General features: G+C 36.4%; 1 protein-coding gene across 1 annotated transcript in view; it reads left to right on the top strand.

The window, feature by feature from the left end:
- The first annotated feature begins 726 nt into the window (after positions 1–726).
- Positions 727–20,192, top strand: part of RAB1A (RAB1A, member RAS oncogene family) — a 41,225-nt gene continuing 21,759 nt past the window's right edge. Inside the window, exon 1 of the mRNA XM_074287085.1 lies at positions 727–1,264. Coding sequence (XP_074143186.1) covers positions 1,242–1,264 — 23 coding nt within the window. The 5' untranslated portion in view covers positions 727–1,241. The remainder of the gene's footprint in view (positions 1,265–20,192) is intronic.

Genomic DNA, 20,192 nt, shown 5'->3' with positions numbered 1-20,192 from the left:
GAGAAAAAAAAAAAAAAATATATATATATATATATATATACATATATATGTCACATATATAACTTAAAAATTTTGGGCTTGATCTTTAAAGACCACAAAAAGTTACCTCACATCAACCCAGAGGGGGAAATGTTCCCCATTTTACATATAAGGAAACTGAGGCTCCATGCCTGACTCAAGGTCACCCATTTAGAGTGACTTGTTGGGTCGCTCCGGCAGCCTGGTTACCACGGGATAACTAGGACCAGGCGGAGGCAGAGAATGTATGTCTGTGCATGTCTGGGTTTGCATGGGTGTTTGGGGGGGGAGGGGGCGAGGGAGAGAGAGAAGTCAGGATTACTGCGGTTGGACCCGCGAACAATTCCAGAGTTCCAACAGGTGTAGCATTTGCTACTCCGCTCTTTCAAAGTCTTTTTCTAGGGATCTTCTATTCGTGGAATTAAGGCACTTAAGTGAGCCGGCTCAGGGCGGCTTCCCACCCAGTCTGCGCTTCCTCCCTCCGGGGTTTCCTATCCAGCTGGACCCTTCCCTTTTCTTCCTTCCTCCCGGCCCCTTTCTCTCTTCCCCTTCCCCGCCCCTCGCTTCTCGCCCCACCCCTCTCCCGCAATTCAGCCCCTCCTTTGACACCTCCCCCTCCCCTTTAGGTCGCTGACTCGCCCAGCTGCCACGTTTCACTGATGACATCACCGAGGCCGCTCAGTTTTAGCCAATCCGCTAGGGGGAGTCAGAGCGGAGCCTTCTCCCGAGAGACAGTCGGGAGGGGAGAGGAAAGGGGGGGGGGAAGTGGAGTAAAGTGGGGTGGTCAACAGCTCCCTCAATGCGCATGCGCCCAGGGCGCCGGGCTCGTCGGGAAAGCGAGTCCCAGCCCCCTTGCCAAACCATCTGGCTGCGGGGCCTCCAGGCACGCGCCTGGACTATCTTGCCCGGCATGCAGTGCGGTGCGGCCGCCCTCTGGGCTGTGTAAAGGCCCTTCGGTCTGAGGCTTCCCTATTTCCTGGTTCGGCGGCGGCCATTTTGGGTGGAAGCAAGTGCCGAGCGGCGGTAGCGGCGGCGGCGACGGCAGTGGCAGCTGATTGTGTTCACTGGGTGCGGAGGGGGGAAGACGTTTGCGCTCCCGGAACGGATTTTCTCATTCCTTTTCGTCGGTTCCGGGCGCGGAGAATCAAGGCGGCAGCGGCGGTAGTAGCAGTAGTACCAAGGGCGGAGGTGGCGGCGGCGGCGGCGGCAGCAGCTGCAGTGACATGTCCAGCATGAATCCCGAATAGTAAGTAAGGGGCTGGGAGCGGGACCGAGGACAAGGCCGGGCCTGAACAGTGAGGGGCGGGCGCCGGGCAGGAAGAGGAAGAGGAGGAACGCGGAGCCCAGGCCAGGAGATACGGAGCCGGGCCCTGCCGGGCCGGGCCGAGCCGAGCCGAGCCGGAGGCGGCCGGCGCTCAGCCCAGCCAGGCTTGCCACTCTGAGCCGGGCCGGGCCGGGCCGGGCAGGCTCCATTGTCTGACGGCAGAGGGGGGTGCGGCTGAGAGGGAGCCGCAGGACCCAGGTGGGGGGGGCGGGGTCCGGTGAAATGGAGGCTCCCTGAAGCAGGCCCGGGAAGCGGGGGAGGGGGCTGAGAGAGGCTGTCTCGGAGGGCCAGACTAGGGGTTCCTTTCTCAAGGCACTGTCACTTCCGTGGGCCAGATGATGTGCTGTCAGAGTCGGTCCTTGGCCCTACTCCCCGCTGGAGGGGCAGGGTGACTGGGACAGGGAAACGGCTCTCTGCCCGATCTTGTTTTGCCCCCCTTTCTCGGGCCCCGCCGGGCTGCAGGTGAGCACGGACGCTCCTCTTGAGACCGTGGCAAGGCGAGAGGGGCGAAGAAGGGCCGGGGTGCCGAGCGACTTCTGAAATGGACTTCCTTCCCCGAGTTTTCTTTCCTGGAGTAGAGCCGGTGAAGGCAGTCCTCTAGTCCTAAGAACCGCGTCGTCTGGGCTGGAATGACTGCCTCGCCCTCCAAAACGCTGTTTTCTGTAGGTCAGAATCGAGTGCACCTACCCATCGTTACCAAGTGAAAACGAACAAGGCTAGTAACCTTCCACAGGGTGAGATAGAGGGCTGATCTCCAAGCTTGGAGAACTTGACTTCAGTGCCCATATCTGACCAAACAACCGACCCTTGTGTCCCTAGGCGAGTCACTTCGCCCCTGCAGGGGCTCCTAGGCCACACTCTGAGACGCTCCAGTTGCTGAGGAGAGGGTAGAGCGAGCTCCTTTACCTAAGAGTTTTGGCTACCACTGAAATCGCAGGTCTTGTCCCTCTTATCCTTAAAGTCATAGTGGAAAGAGAAACTGGGGGGATCTCTGGTAGATGTGCAAGTTTTGCATTACCTTAGTTGAGTACTTGCAGATAAGGAATGAGGTTTCATGACGTGTCATAAAAAGTTAATGCATTTTTTCTTGCTTAATCGAAAAGCAGCGACAACAGATGTGACATACCTGGCACCTTTCCTAGTAAATGGAATTCACTTTTCTTTGGAAGATTCTGGCTTCCTATTCCCTTTCCCCCATTTTCTCCCCTGAGTACATGTACAATTACTCAAATAGTAATGAAGTGATTGAAGCGATACTTTTAAAATAAACAGGTATGTTAAAAGGAAAGATTAACTATTGACTGGTTTTCCTAAAGCCTGACTAAAGAATGTTTTTCTAAAATTTGAAGTTAGTTGCTGGTAAATGTCCCTGAACCCCTACCCCCTTCCCCTGTGGTCCACTCATCAGTTTAGCTGACAGTCATGTGTGTGTCACATGGCTCTTGCAAAATGCATTCTGACTGCAGGTTTTGTAACACTGTGGTTTGGTACTGAAATGTTTCCTTTGGTTTGTACTAAATTGCAGAGAAGGCATTATATTTGATTAGAATTCTGCATATTTGAAGATGTAGCTAATGTTACTATGATTTATTTGCAATCTTGCAGTTTCAACTTGCCTTACAAAGTTATAGGAAAAGGGGCCCCAAGAAAACAAAGTTGCAGAGTTGACTGGTGTCCCTAACTACTCCTCAGCAGTTTCTTGGCAACAGTCAAAAACACTGATTTGCTGTTACTTTAGAAGTTGGTGGTCGTGCTGCTGAGGCAACTTCTTACACAAACTCAATTTGGTTAAAGATAGATATAGGAAACTACCATGTCATCATAATCATTTATTAGATCAGGGCAAGTCACTTATTTTTAAAATTTATTTTCTTATTGTAAGAAAAGGGTAATATCTGCTAAACCCACCCCACAGGTTTGATTTTGAGTACTTTGAAAACTGTAGGGTTATTATTATTTATTATTATTATTATTATTATTTGAAATCAAGGTTTCTATACCTTGCTTAGGAAAACTTCCATGGATAACTCTGCCATGGAGAGTTGCCATTCCAGATTTGATCACTGTTTATAAGGTGCTTTGAGTTGTGAACAAAAATAAAAATACGTCATAGATTCAGCCTTTAGAAATCTTGCAGTTTTAATTGGAAACCAGAGATGTACTTACTATCTTACATTGTAATTTATAACAGCTTATATAAGTACTGCATAGGAAGGAAGAAATCATCATGGTGTCTGCAGAACTTGAACTGGCCCTTTTTGAAGGAATGGTAGGATTCAGATAAGCAGAAAGGAAAGGAGAAGACATGTGCAAGGCAAGGGGAACATTGTTGGGCAGACATGGAAAGAAGGGTCAGTGTTTCTAAAGTGAGTTTCAGATTTTTGTGACTAAAATTAGTAAGTGTGGTATGAATTGGCTTTTTTAATAAAGTTAAAGAAACAAGTCCTGTAAGGATAGCATTGTTGTGTGATAACTTTTTTTTTTTAATAGTTCCATCCTAGTACAGAAGTTAGATCTACTTAGATTATCTGATAGCGGGTCTATTTGAAGTAGAAGGGAATTTGAAAAGAGGAAGTTTTTGTAAATCTTTGAGCAGATGGGGAAAATTATATGACAGCACTTAGTGGAAAAGACCAGTAACTTGTCAGCCACCCGATTTGAAAAGTCAGTCTTAGCAAAGCACCTTTCTTGAATTTTGAGGTTTCTTTTTCTAATTTAAATTCATACTATGTTTGTGGATAAATATTTATAACAAAGTTCTGTAAATTTGTGTTCAAATATTTTTATTTATATAATTAGAAATATTTGAAATTGTCATTCATGTTACTAATTTAGGGAATTAATATAGGGAAAAGTTTGAAAGAATTTAAAATGACCCTTTTTTAAAAGCCAACTCCTGGTGAAAGATAAGATAGAACTGAGCACTAGGCTTTAGTTTTAATCTGTGTCTGTTCATAACCTTTCTGGATTTCTGATAGCTCATCTTTATAAGAGGGAGAGGGCTAGTGAACTAGATTGTATCAGGCTCTTATAGCTCTGATCTTAAAGCTAATTTTTTGGGAAGTAAAGTTGTGCTTTGGATTCTAGGTAGATTGGTTTTAGATTGATGTCTTTCCAGCCAAATTTCTTGTACTTTGTCATTGATAAAAGGGATGTTCTGTGGTGTGACAGTCTCAAGAATTAGGGATGTACTTCATATTTCTTAATAATACCATAATAACTTCAAAGCAAGTTATCTTGATAAATTCATAATAATCCAAAATGAGTTATTCTTTTTGAAGATTTTTTTCTTCGATTTTCAATGCTACTACTGAATTTAATTAAAAAAAAAAAAACTAGGGTAGGTAGGAGATGAGGCCTATGATTAGAATGAACTGTATGTACAATTTTGGGGGGCGGGGTGTTGTTTTTTTTTTTTTTTGTGGGGAAGTTGGCTTTCATATTGGTTAATATGAAAGAGATTGCCTATAGCAACTTTGTCCTTAACTTTTTTACTTTATAAATTGTAAAACTTGACATTAGTAATTAAAACTAGACTCAAGACATACTCTTGCTTGGTAGCTATGGGAAAGTTACTTATAACTGTGTTTACCTCAGTTTCCTCATCTGTAAAATGAGAACATATTACCAACCTCCTAGAGTAGTTGTGAGAATCAAATGAGATTATATTCATAAAGTGCTTAGCATAGTGCATAGTTATATAAATGTTAGCTCTTATTGTTGCTAATAATAATAATGGATAACTTTAAAGCTGTTTTTATTCTTTTCTTCTCAGTAACCTGGCTATTATGAGATGAATGTTTGATAGAATTTGAAATACAGTGTACTATAAAGTAGGACTAGGTACTGAGTTAATTAAGTTTCAAAATATAGGGAAATAAGGAATAGAAGGGATTAAAGCAGTATTTTTCTGGAGCTCTTTTGGAGTGGGGAAGAGTGGTCTGGTTAAGAAGTATTTAATAATGTCAAACCAAAAAAGCTTTACAAAGTAACTATGATGGTATTGTTGAAAATCAAAAGATGTCTACTTGCTTAAAGATATTTAAACATTATCTTAGGAATTAACTGTTTTTGTTGTTTTTTTTTTCCTAGTGAGAATTGTAGTTGATTATAGTGTTTTTCACCGATTTCATAAAATTTAAGTCATCAATTTGAGTCCTTTTTTATAGAGTATTTGTTGACCTTTTAAAATGCCATGTCTCCAAAGTCTTAGTATTTTGAAGTCTTAAAAACTAACTTTTGGACTTTGGTTTCTCAGCCATAACAGATTTTGAAGGGCATTTGACCTTTTTAATAATCGCCGATTTCATAGTAAATCTCTGCCACTTAATTTGTTTATGAAAATTAAAAAAAACGAAATATTAACCAGTTCTTCCAAAAACCTGACAGTGAAGAAGACATAGTGTGTCTATAGATTGAAGAAGTAAAAACAACCTATGACTTCTTAAGTGGGTTCACTAGTTATAATTCTGAGCTATGAAATTTCTTTTAAGATTAAAAAAACAAACTTTTTACATATATGATCCACTTTACTCAAGATTTATTAAATACTTGTTTTCAACTGATTGCTGGAATTTGAGAGAAATTTGTATTTAAAACAAAACATCTATTGGTATTTAAAACAAAAAACATCTATAATAAACTCATTTTCTCTCTTTTTTTATTAGCTCATTTTAAAGACAAGTTGAATATTGGAATGTTTGATCTGGAAAGGATCTTAGAGACCTGTTTGGTTTTATTGTTGTATTTTTAAAATTGTTTAGCTTATTATCTAGTTGTATGGGAAAAAAATGTTGAAATCTTTTTGACCATTTCATTATCAGGATATTTTGTGAACAAGAGATCTTTGGAGTTCAAGTATTTAAATTTAGTTACTATTTAAAAATTTTATCAGATTTCTCAAGTGGACACAAGGCAATCCTGAATAGTTAAACCTTTTTGAAGACTTTTTTTTTTTTAAGACATTTTGTTTTTTTATTCTGAAAGAAACTACATTAAATAAATATATTTTTAATTTGTCGTTTTGCTTATATCCTCTCAAAAATCTTAATTTTGTTTTACAACTTTTTTCTAATATTTAACTTATCTTGGCTTCTTATTTTTTCTGACATGTCTATCAACATTTTTAAAAATTGCCTTTATTCTTTTACTTTCAGTGGTGGAAATTAAATAACTTCTGAGGACAAATATTAGGATTTTTTCCTTGCCTTTGTTATTATTGACTTGTCTTGCCCCTCCAGTTTAATACCTTGAAAATATACTTCAATACAAATGTTTTTAAAGTCTTAGGACACAGATTTTTTTTCCTGAACTTTTAAATGCCATTGTAAAGCTGGAATAAAAGCCAGAATGGGTGTGGATGAATATGAGTTAATAATCGCTACTCCACCATTTAATGGTTTGGCTTATCAACTTTTCACAGTTTGGCTAAAACTATACTTGTAATTTTAATAAAAGATATAGGAGAAATGCCTTTTTTTTTTTTTTTTTTTTTGTGCTTGGGGGGAGGAGGAAGGAGGAGGTTTAAGAGGTGTGGTCAGACTTTTTTCACTGCTTTCCTGTAGAAGGTGGGGTCAAGATTTCTGCTTTGATATCTGGAGTAAAGCCTGGCAATATATGGTTGAGGGACAATGACTTCAGTCTTTGATTTCTCAAATATTGATAGAAGATAATGTATCCAAAGATTATGGAGGGGGAGAGAGAGAGAGTGTGAATGTATTGATTACAGTATTTTAAGCATTTGAACAGTTAGGCTGTGGAAAATGTGGGACTTTCAAAGTTTTTTATTTATCTGTTTTTTGGTTTTTTTTTTTTTTTTTTTGAGCTAATGAAAAGCCAAGATCATGATTATAGCCTTGTTAGTACCAACTTAGTTTTGTTTTGTTACACAACCATTCAGCCTTACAACAAAAGGGGACTGGATCTAGAGCTCCATTCCAACCCAAAAGTCATTTTAGTCCAGTGCTCTTTAATTTTTTAGATAAGGAGGCTGCTTACTTAAGTTGGACATTTTTTTGAATAGTTTTATTTCATTGATTATATTCTGCAGAACACCTTGCAAATTTATACTTACCCATATTTAGACTTTATTTACTACAAGTTTATCATAGCACTAAAATAAGGATAAATTCAATTTAGTTTCTAGAAGAATTTTTCTTTAAATTTGATTTTATAAATTTTAGTCTTGCTGGACTTGGAGTCAGAAAGATTTTGGCTGCAGACTATGAATTTTGAATCTGGGAATTTAACCTCTGAGCCTCAGTTTCCACACCTGCAAAATGAGGATAGTAGCACTTCCCTTACTCAGTCTTTTTGAAGATCAGACGGAAGTGCTTTATAAACTGTTAAGCACACAATAAATATTAGTTGACACAACAGGTTTCTGAAATTCTGGATGCCTCTCCTTAGGAGCTAAAGAATGTGGCATTCCCCTCAAGTTTCATTGACTTACTTACTTAGGGGAGCTTTGCTTACTCAGGGAATAAAGAAAATGTGCTATTAATTCCAACAACTTGCATGACATATCTTTTCTTTGCATTATCAACTTTGCTCTGATGCCTTGGTAAACCTGTGTATATAATTAAAAACTGGGTATTGATAGTGGAAAAACAATAATATACACTAGGTGGCGCAGTGAATATAGTACCAGCCCTGAAGTCAGGAGGACCTGAATTCAAATAAGATCTCAGACACTTAACATTCCATACATGTGTGACTCTGGGCAAGTCACTTAACCTCAATTGCCTCAGGAAAAACACACACACACAGAAAAGCAGGGTAGTGGAAAGTGAGGGACCTGGATATGAATATCATTTCTGCTATTTAATATCTATGTGTCCTTGATCAGTCTCAACTATCCAGCCCATAATTTCCTCATTTGTAAAATGAGAAGATATGTACAATCTGGATTCTAGTTTCAGTGATAATGATGGAATGATAATAGGTAACCTTTATGTAGCACTATGTGCCAGGTTGTGCTAAGTTTTTGCTTATTTTACAGATATCTCATTTTTCTGTTCACAATAACCCTGGGAGATAGGTGCTATTATTGTTTTATAATAATAGTTGAAGAAAACAAAGCAAACAGGTTAAGTGACTTACCCAAGGCTATACAGCTCTTAAAGGTTTTGAGGTTGTTTTTGCCAAAACAAAAATATAACTGTGCTACTTAATAGTTGTGTGACTTTGGGAAGTCATTAGAGCTCTGTGCTTCAGTTTCCTTATTTGTAAAGTGAGAGGATTGAAATAGATGATTCCTAAAGCTCTCTGTAGTCATAATGCTTTATATATAATGATTTTATTAGGACTTGTCAGTAATATGGAAGTCGAGCATCAAGTTGAGAGGTAATCAGAGAAGCAAACAGAGTCAAATTTTTTTTTTAAACTAGAAAATATTTTCTAGCATTTTCTAGACTGAAGGAGAGAAAAATGAAAGAGTTGGCAAGGTTAATGGAATATTATCCCAGAGATCATGGGATCAACAATAAGACAAAATTGCTGCTCTACATTTAGGGTTGCATTGTGTTTTTTTGTCAGCAATGCGGCTTCAAAATACTGCCTCTGGCACTTAATAGACGTGTTATGTTACAGTGGGCAACTCTCTAAGAAACCCTCATCTTTAAAATGAGTTCTTATCTCACTGGATTGTTGAGATTATACAAAAAGTAAAGTGCTTTGTTATACCTTGAGGCTTTCTCTATCTCAGATATTATTTGCATTTAAATAGATAAAATTTGGGGGGTGATAGACATTTTAAACCACAGTTGGAATTTATAGCTATTAATAAAGAAGGTAAGTCCAAAATATCACTTTCTAACATCTAAGGAATTTTGATTTTTGCCTCTTCAACATAGTATTAGTCTAAAAAAGTGAATGAAAAGGTTGTCTTGCTACTTTATCTGAATTAAATTTTTATAACTTTGTGGTTTGTAATTTTTTTTTTAGTAAATTAAATGTTTCATTACTTTAAAAATTATGAACTAAGAATAATTTATTACCAAGCTGTACATCATTTGAGATTTCTTTTATATTTGTTACATATACTCATCCCTTCTACATATACACATAACCATGTTGGAAGGTTTCCACTTAGTTTCTTAAAAACAATTTTTTATATTAACATAGTCTTTACATGTCATTTTAATAGCTGTATAATATTCCATCGTACTAACAGCATAATTTCTTCCCCTCTAGTGTTGGGCATTTGGATTAGTTCCAGATTTTCTTTCATTATAAGCAAATGATATTATAAACATCTTTGATCAGATTTATTTTTTTCCTCCCTTTTGGGTATCACCTTGGGATATAATATCCAAAGTACAGTTATTGGGCCAGTGTGCATAAAGTTTTATAGTTTGGTAACTATTACCTGATACCTTTCCAGAAAGATCGAACCAATTTGCAATGCTACCAACAAGTGCAGTTTTTTTTCTCCATATACTTACCATGATCAATCATTCTTGTTTTTTGCTGAGCAAAAGTGTCCCAAGATTTTCCTTGCCTTTTGGCAAATCCTGTTTGTTTGCTTATCAAACTGTGAGCAACCAAAGACCCACTTTCTAAATGTGGAATATAATATGTTCACCAAACTATCTCATGGCCATATTAAGTATTATTATTTTTATATTAGTAATCTTGGAAAACATTTCAAAGAGTAAGTTTTAAATATTGCCTCTTTGTTTTTTAGCTAATTATTTTTTGGATCATTGGAATTTTTATGTGAACAATGATATGTTATATTCTGTACTTTTAAGAAATTTCTTGCCCTCTGAAGGAAAGAAAAGTGTAGCGCTTAATAAGTTTGTTTAGCTCCAACAATGAATTTATTCTTGCTTACTAATAATTCTATATAAGCTGATTTTGTCTTATATAAAGTCCTCCCAGAAAGAGTTTATTTTGTTTGAATGTTTTGATTTGAGGAGAAAAAAATTTTTTTGTCCAAAAATTTATTTAGCTACCAGGTACTACTACTACTAATTTTTTTTAAAATTAATTTTATAATTATAAATTTTTTTGACAGTATATATACATGAGTAATTTTTTAATAATATTATCCCTTGTATTCATTTTTCCAGCTTTTCCCCTCCCTCCCCCAACTTCCTCCCCTAGATGACAGGCAATCTCATACATTTTACATGTGTTACAGTATAACCTAGATATAATATATGTGTGTAAATCCAATTTTCTTGTTGCACGTTAAGTATTGGATTTCGAAGGTATAAGTAACCTGGGTAGATAGACAGTAATGCTAATATTTTACATTCAATTCCCAGTGTTCCTTTTCTGGGTGTAGTTATTTCTGTCCATCATTGATCAACTGGAAGTGAGTTGGATCTTCTTTATGTTGAAGATAACCACTTCTATCAGAATACATCTTCATATAGTATTATTGTTGAAGTGTATAGTGATCTTCTACCTAGGAGTACGTGGAGATTTATTTTTTGTACATTTCTAATGTTCATTTGTGTACTCTACTCTTGTATATTTATAGTCTGTTTGACAATACATTAGATGTGAAATAAAGCTGTAAGAATCAGTTCTGTAGGTCTTATCTTTACTTTAAAACTTAGCTATTGGGGGCAGCTAGGTGGCGCAGTGGATAGAGCACCAGCCTTGAATTCAGGAGGACGGGAGTTCAAATCTGGTCTCAGACACTTAACACTGCCTAGCTGTATGACCCTGGGCAAGTCACTTAACCCCAGCCTCAAAAAAAAACAAAAAACAAAACTTAGCTATTTGTACCTTTTCAACCTCAATATCTTGTTAACTTTATACTCTCCTTTCTTCTTTACTTTTCTTATCCAATTACCATGATAGTTATCCCTTCCTATATTATGACTTTCTCATTGAGATTTCAATATATTGTGGATTGGTATAAAAAAATAGAATTTTTGGGGGAGTTTTGTGGAAGCAGCAGATGACATGTGAAAGCCAGCAGACTGTAAAGAAAAAAGTTTAGAAACTCAGAAATGCTTGAAATATGTTTAAAATTGTATACTATGTACAAGTAATTACAGCAAACTTCTTTTAATTTCATAAGTATGCATATTTCCTTTTTTGAAGTTAAATAATAAAATGTTAAGTTTTTGAAAAGTATTCCAAAACCAGCAGACTTTACACAATGGCTAGAAATGTAGACACATTGACCCACATATATCCTATGACCAAATACAACCCAGATTTTACCATAAGATATTGTTAAACACCTCATAAAGTTGTAAAAGAAAAAATTCAGACTTCTCTGGCATGCATGAAGGGAGGTCCAAAAGATTTTATGCACATTTTTCAGATTATGGGGGTACTTCACCCCTAACCTCTGAGATATGGAAGGGATTATTGTATGTTAATTCTACCTCTGCACTTTTTTTCTATAACTTCCTCTTTCTTCCCATTCTCTTTGCTTCCAGGAAGTGCCTATTTTGTGTCAATTATTGTGCCTAGGTATTGGTAAGACAAAAAAAAAAAAATCATGGTTTATATTCTTTGAAGTTAGCACATACAAAAATAAGGCCTTTATTACTGATTTTTTTTGGACTATGTGACAGAATGCTAACTACTTTTTTCTATTTTTTCTTTTTCCAAACAATCTCTACATAGATCTGAAGCATTGACAATTGCCAAACCTTTTGTTCCAATTTTCCCCCTCCCCCACCAAGATGGCAGGTTGACCAATACATGTTAAATATGTTAAAGTATAAATTAAGTACAATATATGTATACTTGTCCAAACAGTTGTTTTGCTGTACAAAAAGAATAGGATTTTGAGATAATGTACAATTAGCCTGTGAAAGAAATAAAAAATGCAGGTGGACAAAAGTAGAGGGATTAGGAATTCTATGTAGAGGTTCATAGTCATCTCCCAGAGTTCTTTCGCTGGGTGTAGTTGATTCAGTTCATTACTGTTTTATTGGAACTGATTTGGTTTATCTCATTGTTGAAGATGGCCACTCAGTTTTGTTTGTATTCTTTAGGAATTCAAAAGTGTTATGTAAATTGATACAGTTTTATCTGCCTATTTCATATTTTCTGCCCTGAATTTTGTGCCCCACCTACTTGAACTACAAATTCTACATCATTTCCTGTCCCCATTTTACAGAAAAAGAATCTGATTTAGAGAGTTTAACTGACTTGTCTGTAGATAAACAACTAATCATCACCAGAAACAAGGTTTGAATTTGTATCTTTCCACTATTTTTCCCATACTGTATTACTCTTCAATATGAACCTGGATTCCTAAGAGAATAAGTGAGTTTTTTAGAGAAACTGTCAACTTCTCTTAAAAACATGGTAAGTCTGAGAATACTATTGATAGTACTTGCAGATTTATCTAGCAGGTAGCTGGAGATATAAGACTGGAGCTTTGGTAAGAAATTAGACCTAGATGACATACATTTGGGAATTGTCTTCATTGAGATAATGATTAAACCCATAGGAACTGATGAAAAACGAGTGCAAAATTAGAGGAGAAAGTCTAGGGTGCATTTGATTGGCTCTGGTACATAGGAGTGAGGAATGAGTGATCTAGCAGGGAATGGTGAGTTGGAGCTGTGAGACAAAGGGAGAGAGAGAGCGCATTTCATGGAAGCAAAGGGAAGAAAAAGCAGTCAAGAGATTATGTAGTCATTTGTAGCCATATTTAAAAGAAAAAAGACCATAAGATTTAACATTTAAGAAGTCTTTGATCTTTTAGGGAGAAGCTTTAGACAAGTGCTAGTATCAGATACCAATTTCATGAGGGGTGAGTGAGGAAATAGAAGTAAATGTAAAATGATTTTAGGATTTTTGTCAGTGAAAGAAGGGAGGAGAGAGAAAAGATGAGTTTTAGGAGATGACTTGGTAAAATGAAAATTTTAAAGGATAGAAGAGGCATGTTTTCAGGCAGCAGGGAAATCTGGTAGCTAGAGGAGATTGTAGATGAGAAAAGATGGTGAAAAAGACAAGGCTCTTGGAAGAAGTAAGATCAAGAATTTAAGTAGGTAAGGATTAACTTTAATAGTGAGAAGGACTACCTCTTCAGGCTGGATCAGAGGAAAAGAAAATGTATGAAAAGATGATAGAGTTTGAAGTGTGTAACAATGGAGTTGAGCGCTAACAAAATATAACCTGTATTTTTCTTTTTCTTTTTTTTTTTCTCCCCTCTCTTTCTCTCCCCCTCTCCCCTTTCTCTCTCCCTCCCCCTTCCTCTCCCCTCCCCCTTCCTCTCCTTATCTCTCCCTTCCTTTCCCTCCTTTCATTTCATTCATTCATTTAATTTTAATTTTTTATTTATTGAAGTTTTTATTTTCAAAACATGCAAGGATAAATTTTTCAACATTGATCTTTGAAAAACCTTATGTTCCAATTTCTCCCACCCTTCCCCTCATTCCCTCCCTTAGATTTTACCATGTTAAACATGGTAAAATATGTTAAATTCTATTTTTCTTAGTAAAAGTAGGAAATGGGATTTCAGATAAAGTTGATGGGGTTTTGCTTCACTACTTCCCCTAATGTTTTTGGGTGGAAGAGAGAAATGGTAATGTTAAAAGGCAACCAAAAAAAAACCCTGAAAAAACTGCCAAGAATGGGTTAGGGATAACTCAAAAAGAGAGAAGTGTTATGAAAACAGAGGGAGGAGAAAATACTAGGAGGAGAGAGTGATCAGTGGTATTAAATGCAGCAAATCAGGTGTAAAACACAGCCACCCACACTCCCCAGTGGGGTCCCAAACCAGATTTAAGGGTAATTGGGAAATGTTTAACAATAAAAATGCAGCAAAGTGTAGATACTATTGTAAAGTAGAGATAACATTACCTTTCCAAACTGTTGGTAAGTGACTTGCTGGGATTCTTATGTATGGATTATTGGGCCCTATTTCTTTTTGAATTTGACATCACTGCAATAGATCAAATAGGAGGAAGATTGCATAAAAGACCCATCAAATTTGTCAATTAAAAGATCATTGGCAACTTTGGAGAGAGAATTTCATTTGACTGATGTAAGAACCAAATTGCAGAAGGTTGAGAAGAGGAAGGAAAATGGAAACTGCCAGTGTAAACAAGTCAAGACAAAAGGTATTAAGAGCTTACATTATGTCAGGCATTGTTTATAAGCACTGGAGTATAGAGGCAAAAGCAGTACTTGTCCTCTGGGAATTGGAAATATAAAGATAATTTGGACATAATGTCAGAGGGAAGGTGAGAAAAGCTTCTTTGAGAAGGTAGGATTTTAGTTGAGATTTGAAGGAAAGAAGGGAAACTAGGAGGCAATTGAAAAGGGAGAGAATTCCAGGAATTTAGGAGTGATTAGTGAGAATGCCTGGAGCTAGACGATGGAATGCCATATAGGAAGAACTGCGAGGAGACCAGAGTTCCTGGAATATAGAGTTGTGTGAATGGCAGTAACATAAGAACACTAGAAAATGTGGAATGGGCCAGGTTATGAAGCGCTTTAAAAGTCAAACAACATTGGGGTTGGATGGGAACTGGCATCTTGGAAACAGAAAATCAGTTTGACAAGAGGAGTGGAGGATGGACTGGAGGAAAGAGACTTGAGGCAAGGAGGTAAGTAAGTAGATTTGAGAAAGAGTTGATATTTGAATTTATAGGAACTGAAAAGATGACTAAGCAAAATAGTATTAAAAAAAGAAGAGGATAGAACCCATGGTAGAGCCTTGGAAGGGATACTAATTGTTATTGGGCTTGAGAGGAATGAAGTCTGGAAGAGCAAGCAAAAGAGTTAAAAGCTTGCAAAGATCTAAAAAAAAGATGGGGTTTGAAATTTGGCAGTTAACTTGGTAGCATTGGTAACTTTGGAGGACAGCAATTTTAGGCCTTATGTTGGACTTTGGCTGAGAAAGATGGGGGAATGGAACCCAGTCACAAGAATAAAACTAGTTTGAAGAAATAGGAGGGTTTAGTTTAGTTTTTTGTTTGTTTCTTAGGTTGAGGAACATTTTATATCATTGACCACTCTCTCTTCCTGGGTACTCTCTCTCTCTCTCTCTCTCTCTCTCTCTAGAATTTATTGGGAAAAAGAGTGGGGAATGATAAAAAACGGTTTTTGAAGTGAAGGGAAGAAAAAAGAGCTATAACTCAGTTTCCATAACCTCTTATAACCTCCATCAGTATTAAGGCTAATAAGGTCAAGGTAAAATTAGAGAACCCAAAAGTGTAGGCTGGTTATAAATTCTTATAAATTAATTGAGAAAAATGTCGGTGAGATTTCATGATGTTACAGGGAAGTTTGTTTATAATGTAAAGTTATTTTAGGAGGAGGAATATCTATTTGTGTACAGGTCTTATTTAAAACTTTATTAGATCATAAACTTCTTTGGACATGCTGTCACTCAACTGTAGATAGTAAATATCCTCTACGTTGTAGTTGTTTAATCTCTGGGTTAGATCACTTTTTGAGTGGATAATTTCAGAGATTAACCTTCAGTAGACAAAGTTCCACCATATAAAGGGCTATGCATTTACTTTTGACAGAAATAGCCTTTGGGAGTTGCATAGGGTCATAAAAGAGGGTTAATAAAAACAGATTTATAATTGGACTTGGAAAACTTTGAAATATCAGGTAAAAAATTTCCTTTCTGATTAGTGTTATTGTATTCTCAGGAATCTCAAATTGATGGTTAAATGTCTTGTTCTTTCCACTTTTTTGCTGATGGGAAACCTGGATGACTACCTTTTCCAGGTTTAGTTTTTATTTTACAGATCTGGGCCTCTTATTACACATATTTTTAGGTCACTCTCAAATGCTTGTACCAATATAGAGTTTCACCAACAGTAAATTATAATCATTTCTCTTTCTCTCATAAATCTCCATAAACAATGCATTTGATTTTTTTTCTTTTGTTATTTTAGTTACTTTATGGTCATATTTTGAGCTTTTCTTGGCATGCGCTTCTCTGATTAGGGAATTTAAGCACTTCTATCTAATATAACCATTTTTAATTTTCACATTCAAAAATTTATTCACATTCTTTGATTATTGCTCTATTGTAGAAAGCATTTTATCTTGTGTTCGTTATAAATTCTGGATATTATACTCTTGATACAATCATTGATAAAATATTTTCTTTTACTTTAATTATTTTTAATGTTCAATTCAAACCCATGTTTTTTGTTTCTCATATTTTTTTGTATCCCCATTGCTTAGTGCGCAGTACCTGATACTATCTGATTTGTGAGGATTGTGTTCGGCATTTTTATAAGAAGGAAATATATATACTTGTTTCTGTTATTAATCTAAATTTAATAATCCTAATCCCTTTTAAAATTTCATTTTATATTAACTGTTTATGGATCTTTTATTTGTACTTCCATTTTATCAAAAGATGGTGCTTATTTTAAATTCTATTATTACCCCCTGCTTTTAAACGTGTTTAACTTAGGTTTTTTTTTTTTTTTCTTATGGCATTTTTAATTGTCTCTTAATTGTGAAAGCTCTCAATGTTGTCCTATACTTCTTTTAGCCTTTACAATTCTCTTTTTCAGGAGAAAGCTTCTTGTTGCCATAGCAAACCTCCTCTATCATGTGTACCTTTGATAATCATCACTTATTCCTTCTCTTCCTCTGTCTTTTTTTAAAATCTATTCATTCTTATCCCATTGTCTATATAAACGATCTGTTCTGCTCTTTCCTTAAAGAAATCTTTATTTGACCAAAGAGGTCAGTGATAAAAGAAAAAGCATTGTATACATCCCATATTAGTAATAGCATTTCTGTGGTAGCAAAAAAATAAATAAATTAAAATGCCAGCAAAGTATATATGCCCATTGATTGGGTGATGGCTGAACAAATTGCAGTTCATGAAAGTAATGGAATATCATTGCATCATAAACAACACAAAACAAAAAACTCCAATTCCATAAAATATGAGAAATTCAGAAAAATATGGGAAGATTTAGATGAGTCAGTGAATAATTAAATAAGCAGAAGCAGGAGAATAACACTCACCATGACTAACACAATATAAATGAAATGAACCTTAGAACAAAGCTGAACACTCAGTAACTATAGCAATTAACCTTGTTCCTAGGGAAGAAATGAAGAAGCCCTTCCCTCCCTTTTGTAGAGCATTGAGAAATAGTACAAAATATTGTATTGAATACACTATCAATTCTGTAAAGTTCTGCTGACTTTGCCCTCTTGTTACAAGGACAAGAGAGGGCTTCTTTGTGGTAGTAGAAAAGAGATATAGGAAAAAATATCTGAAAATTACTGTGATGAAAAACAAGGGGTATCAATAAAAATTGACTTTAAAAAGAATCCTTTACTTGGCCCTGACATCCATTCAAGCTAATATCATTACCTCTGGCTTCCTTTCACTGCCAAACTCCTAGAGTTATCCCTATTTCCTTCTCCACCTTTATCAACAGTAAATCACTTAATGCCTTTTAAAGCTCTAATTTAAGCTCCTCCTCTCAAATGAAATTGCCCTCCATAAAACTACCAGTAAGCTTGTCTGTTGGAATTTGTTTTACTTCTGCAACTTTTGATACTATAGACCTCCCTCTCTTTTCTCTATACCAGGGCTGTTTGCTTTTTCTTCTTGTCTGACCATTCCTCAAGTGTTTTTTGCTAGATTGCATCTTTCTGTCCATCAGTGGCATTTGCCCCGATTCCTTTTCTCATCACTCATTTCATCATTTCACCTGCTATCTGGGGTCAAATATTAGTGCTACATACACACACACACACACACACACACACACACACACACACACTCACACACCCTACACACCTCCTGAATTTTATCTGTTCACTCCTAATTGCTGTCATAAATTATATATATATTTTTTCCATATTTTGGAGCTATGCCTCATTCTTAAATTTAGCATAATCCAAACAGAACTCAAAGGACTCTAGATTTAGAGTAAGAAGGGACCTTAGAGGCCATCTAGTTAGTCCTTCATTTTACTCAAGGAAATTGAGTGCTCTGAAAGGAGGTTAAGTACAAGATCACATTGGTTGTAAGGCTTAAAGTTGGTATTTGAATCGAGGTCCTCTGAATTCAGTCAGTACATTCTATTGTGTGACAATTCTTTTTTTTTTTTTTTTTTTTTCCTCTATAATTTCCTTATTTTTGTTGAGAGCACTATCAACTTTCCAGTTACACAGGTTTATAATCTCCTCATCATTTTTCACTCTTCCCTTTATCTGATCAATCATTGATTTTTTTTTTTTAATTCTTTATCTGCAATATTTCCATGTTCTGTTTGGAAGGAAATAGCATTTTAAAAGATAAATAGTCTATAATTTGATGAACTAGAGAACATTAATCATTGTGCAGTTGGAAGAAGTTTCCCATAGGCATGACTCTTAGATAACTTGGAGGCTTTGGAGGTTTAGGTGACTAGAGGTAGAATGCCAAGTTTGGGGAAACTTCCAGTAAGCCAGCCTCTCTTACTTGGGCTTCCTTTGTTCATTTTACACTGCACCACCTTAATTTAGGTCCTTATTGTCTTTCCTCTGAGCTACTGTAATAGCCTTTTAATTGTTCTCCCAGCTTCCGGTCTCGTATTTTCCCATTCTGTCTTCCTTAAAACTTACAGTGTCTTTAAAAAGCATTGGTTAACCATGCCATACACTCCTTACCTCCCCTTAAAAACTGTCAATCCTGTTTCCCCTTCATGACTTATAGGATAAAATGAATTCCATAGCTGCAGTTGGATTCTGCTCAGCTTTCTAGTCCTGCACACTAATTCCTTTCACAAACTCTACATTCTAATCTAATTGGACTATTAGTTATTACTTTTAGAGCCATTTACCTCCTTTTATTCCCCCAAAGCTGTTAGCTCATCAAAGTAGACTCTTAGAATCCTTAGTCTTCCTTTTAGGTTCAATTTAAGCTATAATTGTTGTGTACTCTTTTGTATGTCTCCTCTCCAACCCCAAAAGATTACTCTTGACCCAGACTGTTTCATTTTTGTCTATCCACCGGACTTTGGTTCAAAGCACTTTGTGATTAAGATTAATTGAAAGGTATCAAGCAAAGAACTTTTTATTGTTGTTGTTATTGTTTTATAATAGTTTTTTATATTTCAAAATTAATCCAATATGGATTAAATGGGCATTTTTTTTTTTTTTTTTTGAGGCAATTGGGATTAAGTGATTTGCCCAGGGTCACACAGTTAGGTAGTGTTAAGGTGTTAAGTGTCTGAGACCATATTTGAAGGGCTGGTGCTCTATCTAGCTGCTTCCCCCCCCCCCCCCTTACAATTCTTGTAAACCTATTTCCTCATTTATCATGCTTAAGCTAAGAACTTTAAAAGGCAATTGTCATGCTGAATATTCCTTTATAGCCTTATATAGGTGAGAGGACTGAAATACTAGAAGATTAATGGGCTGGCCAAAAGTCACATGATTTTTTTGTTCAGTCATTTGCAGTTATGTCTAGTTCTTCTTGAACCCATTTGCGATTTTCTTGGCAAAGATACTGGAGTGGTTTGTCATTTCCTTTTCTAACTCATTTTACAGATGAGGAAATTCAAGCAGCCAGTTAACGAATTGTCCAGGATCACAAAGCTACTAAGTGTTTGAAGCCAGGTTTGAACCCAAGGATGCCAGTATTGCTGATTCTAGGCTTGATTATCTACTTAACTATGTTCACACATAGTAGCAAAGTTGAGATTTGAACCCAGTAGCTTCTGGCTCTTTCCATTATAGAATATGGCCTCCCTCTTATAAATTCATGTTAATTATACTGTATTTAGATTGAGGTTGATTGATGAGGATCCTGGGCGCAGCATTTTATAAACACTCTGCCTCCTTGCTGCTGTGTAATAAATTAAAAAGAAAAGAATTGGAGGGGAGGACTCAATGATCTTTCAAACATATAGAGTTGGATAAATAACTTAGTTTCCTG

Source organism: Sminthopsis crassicaudata, chromosome 2, assembly GCF_048593235.1.
Source record: "Sminthopsis crassicaudata isolate SCR6 chromosome 2, ASM4859323v1, whole genome shotgun sequence".
Classification (NCBI taxonomy): Eukaryota; Metazoa; Chordata; class Mammalia; order Dasyuromorphia; family Dasyuridae; genus Sminthopsis; species Sminthopsis crassicaudata.
The sequence above is the reverse complement of the archived record's forward strand: the minus strand, read 5'-3'. Positions and strand labels throughout refer to the sequence as shown.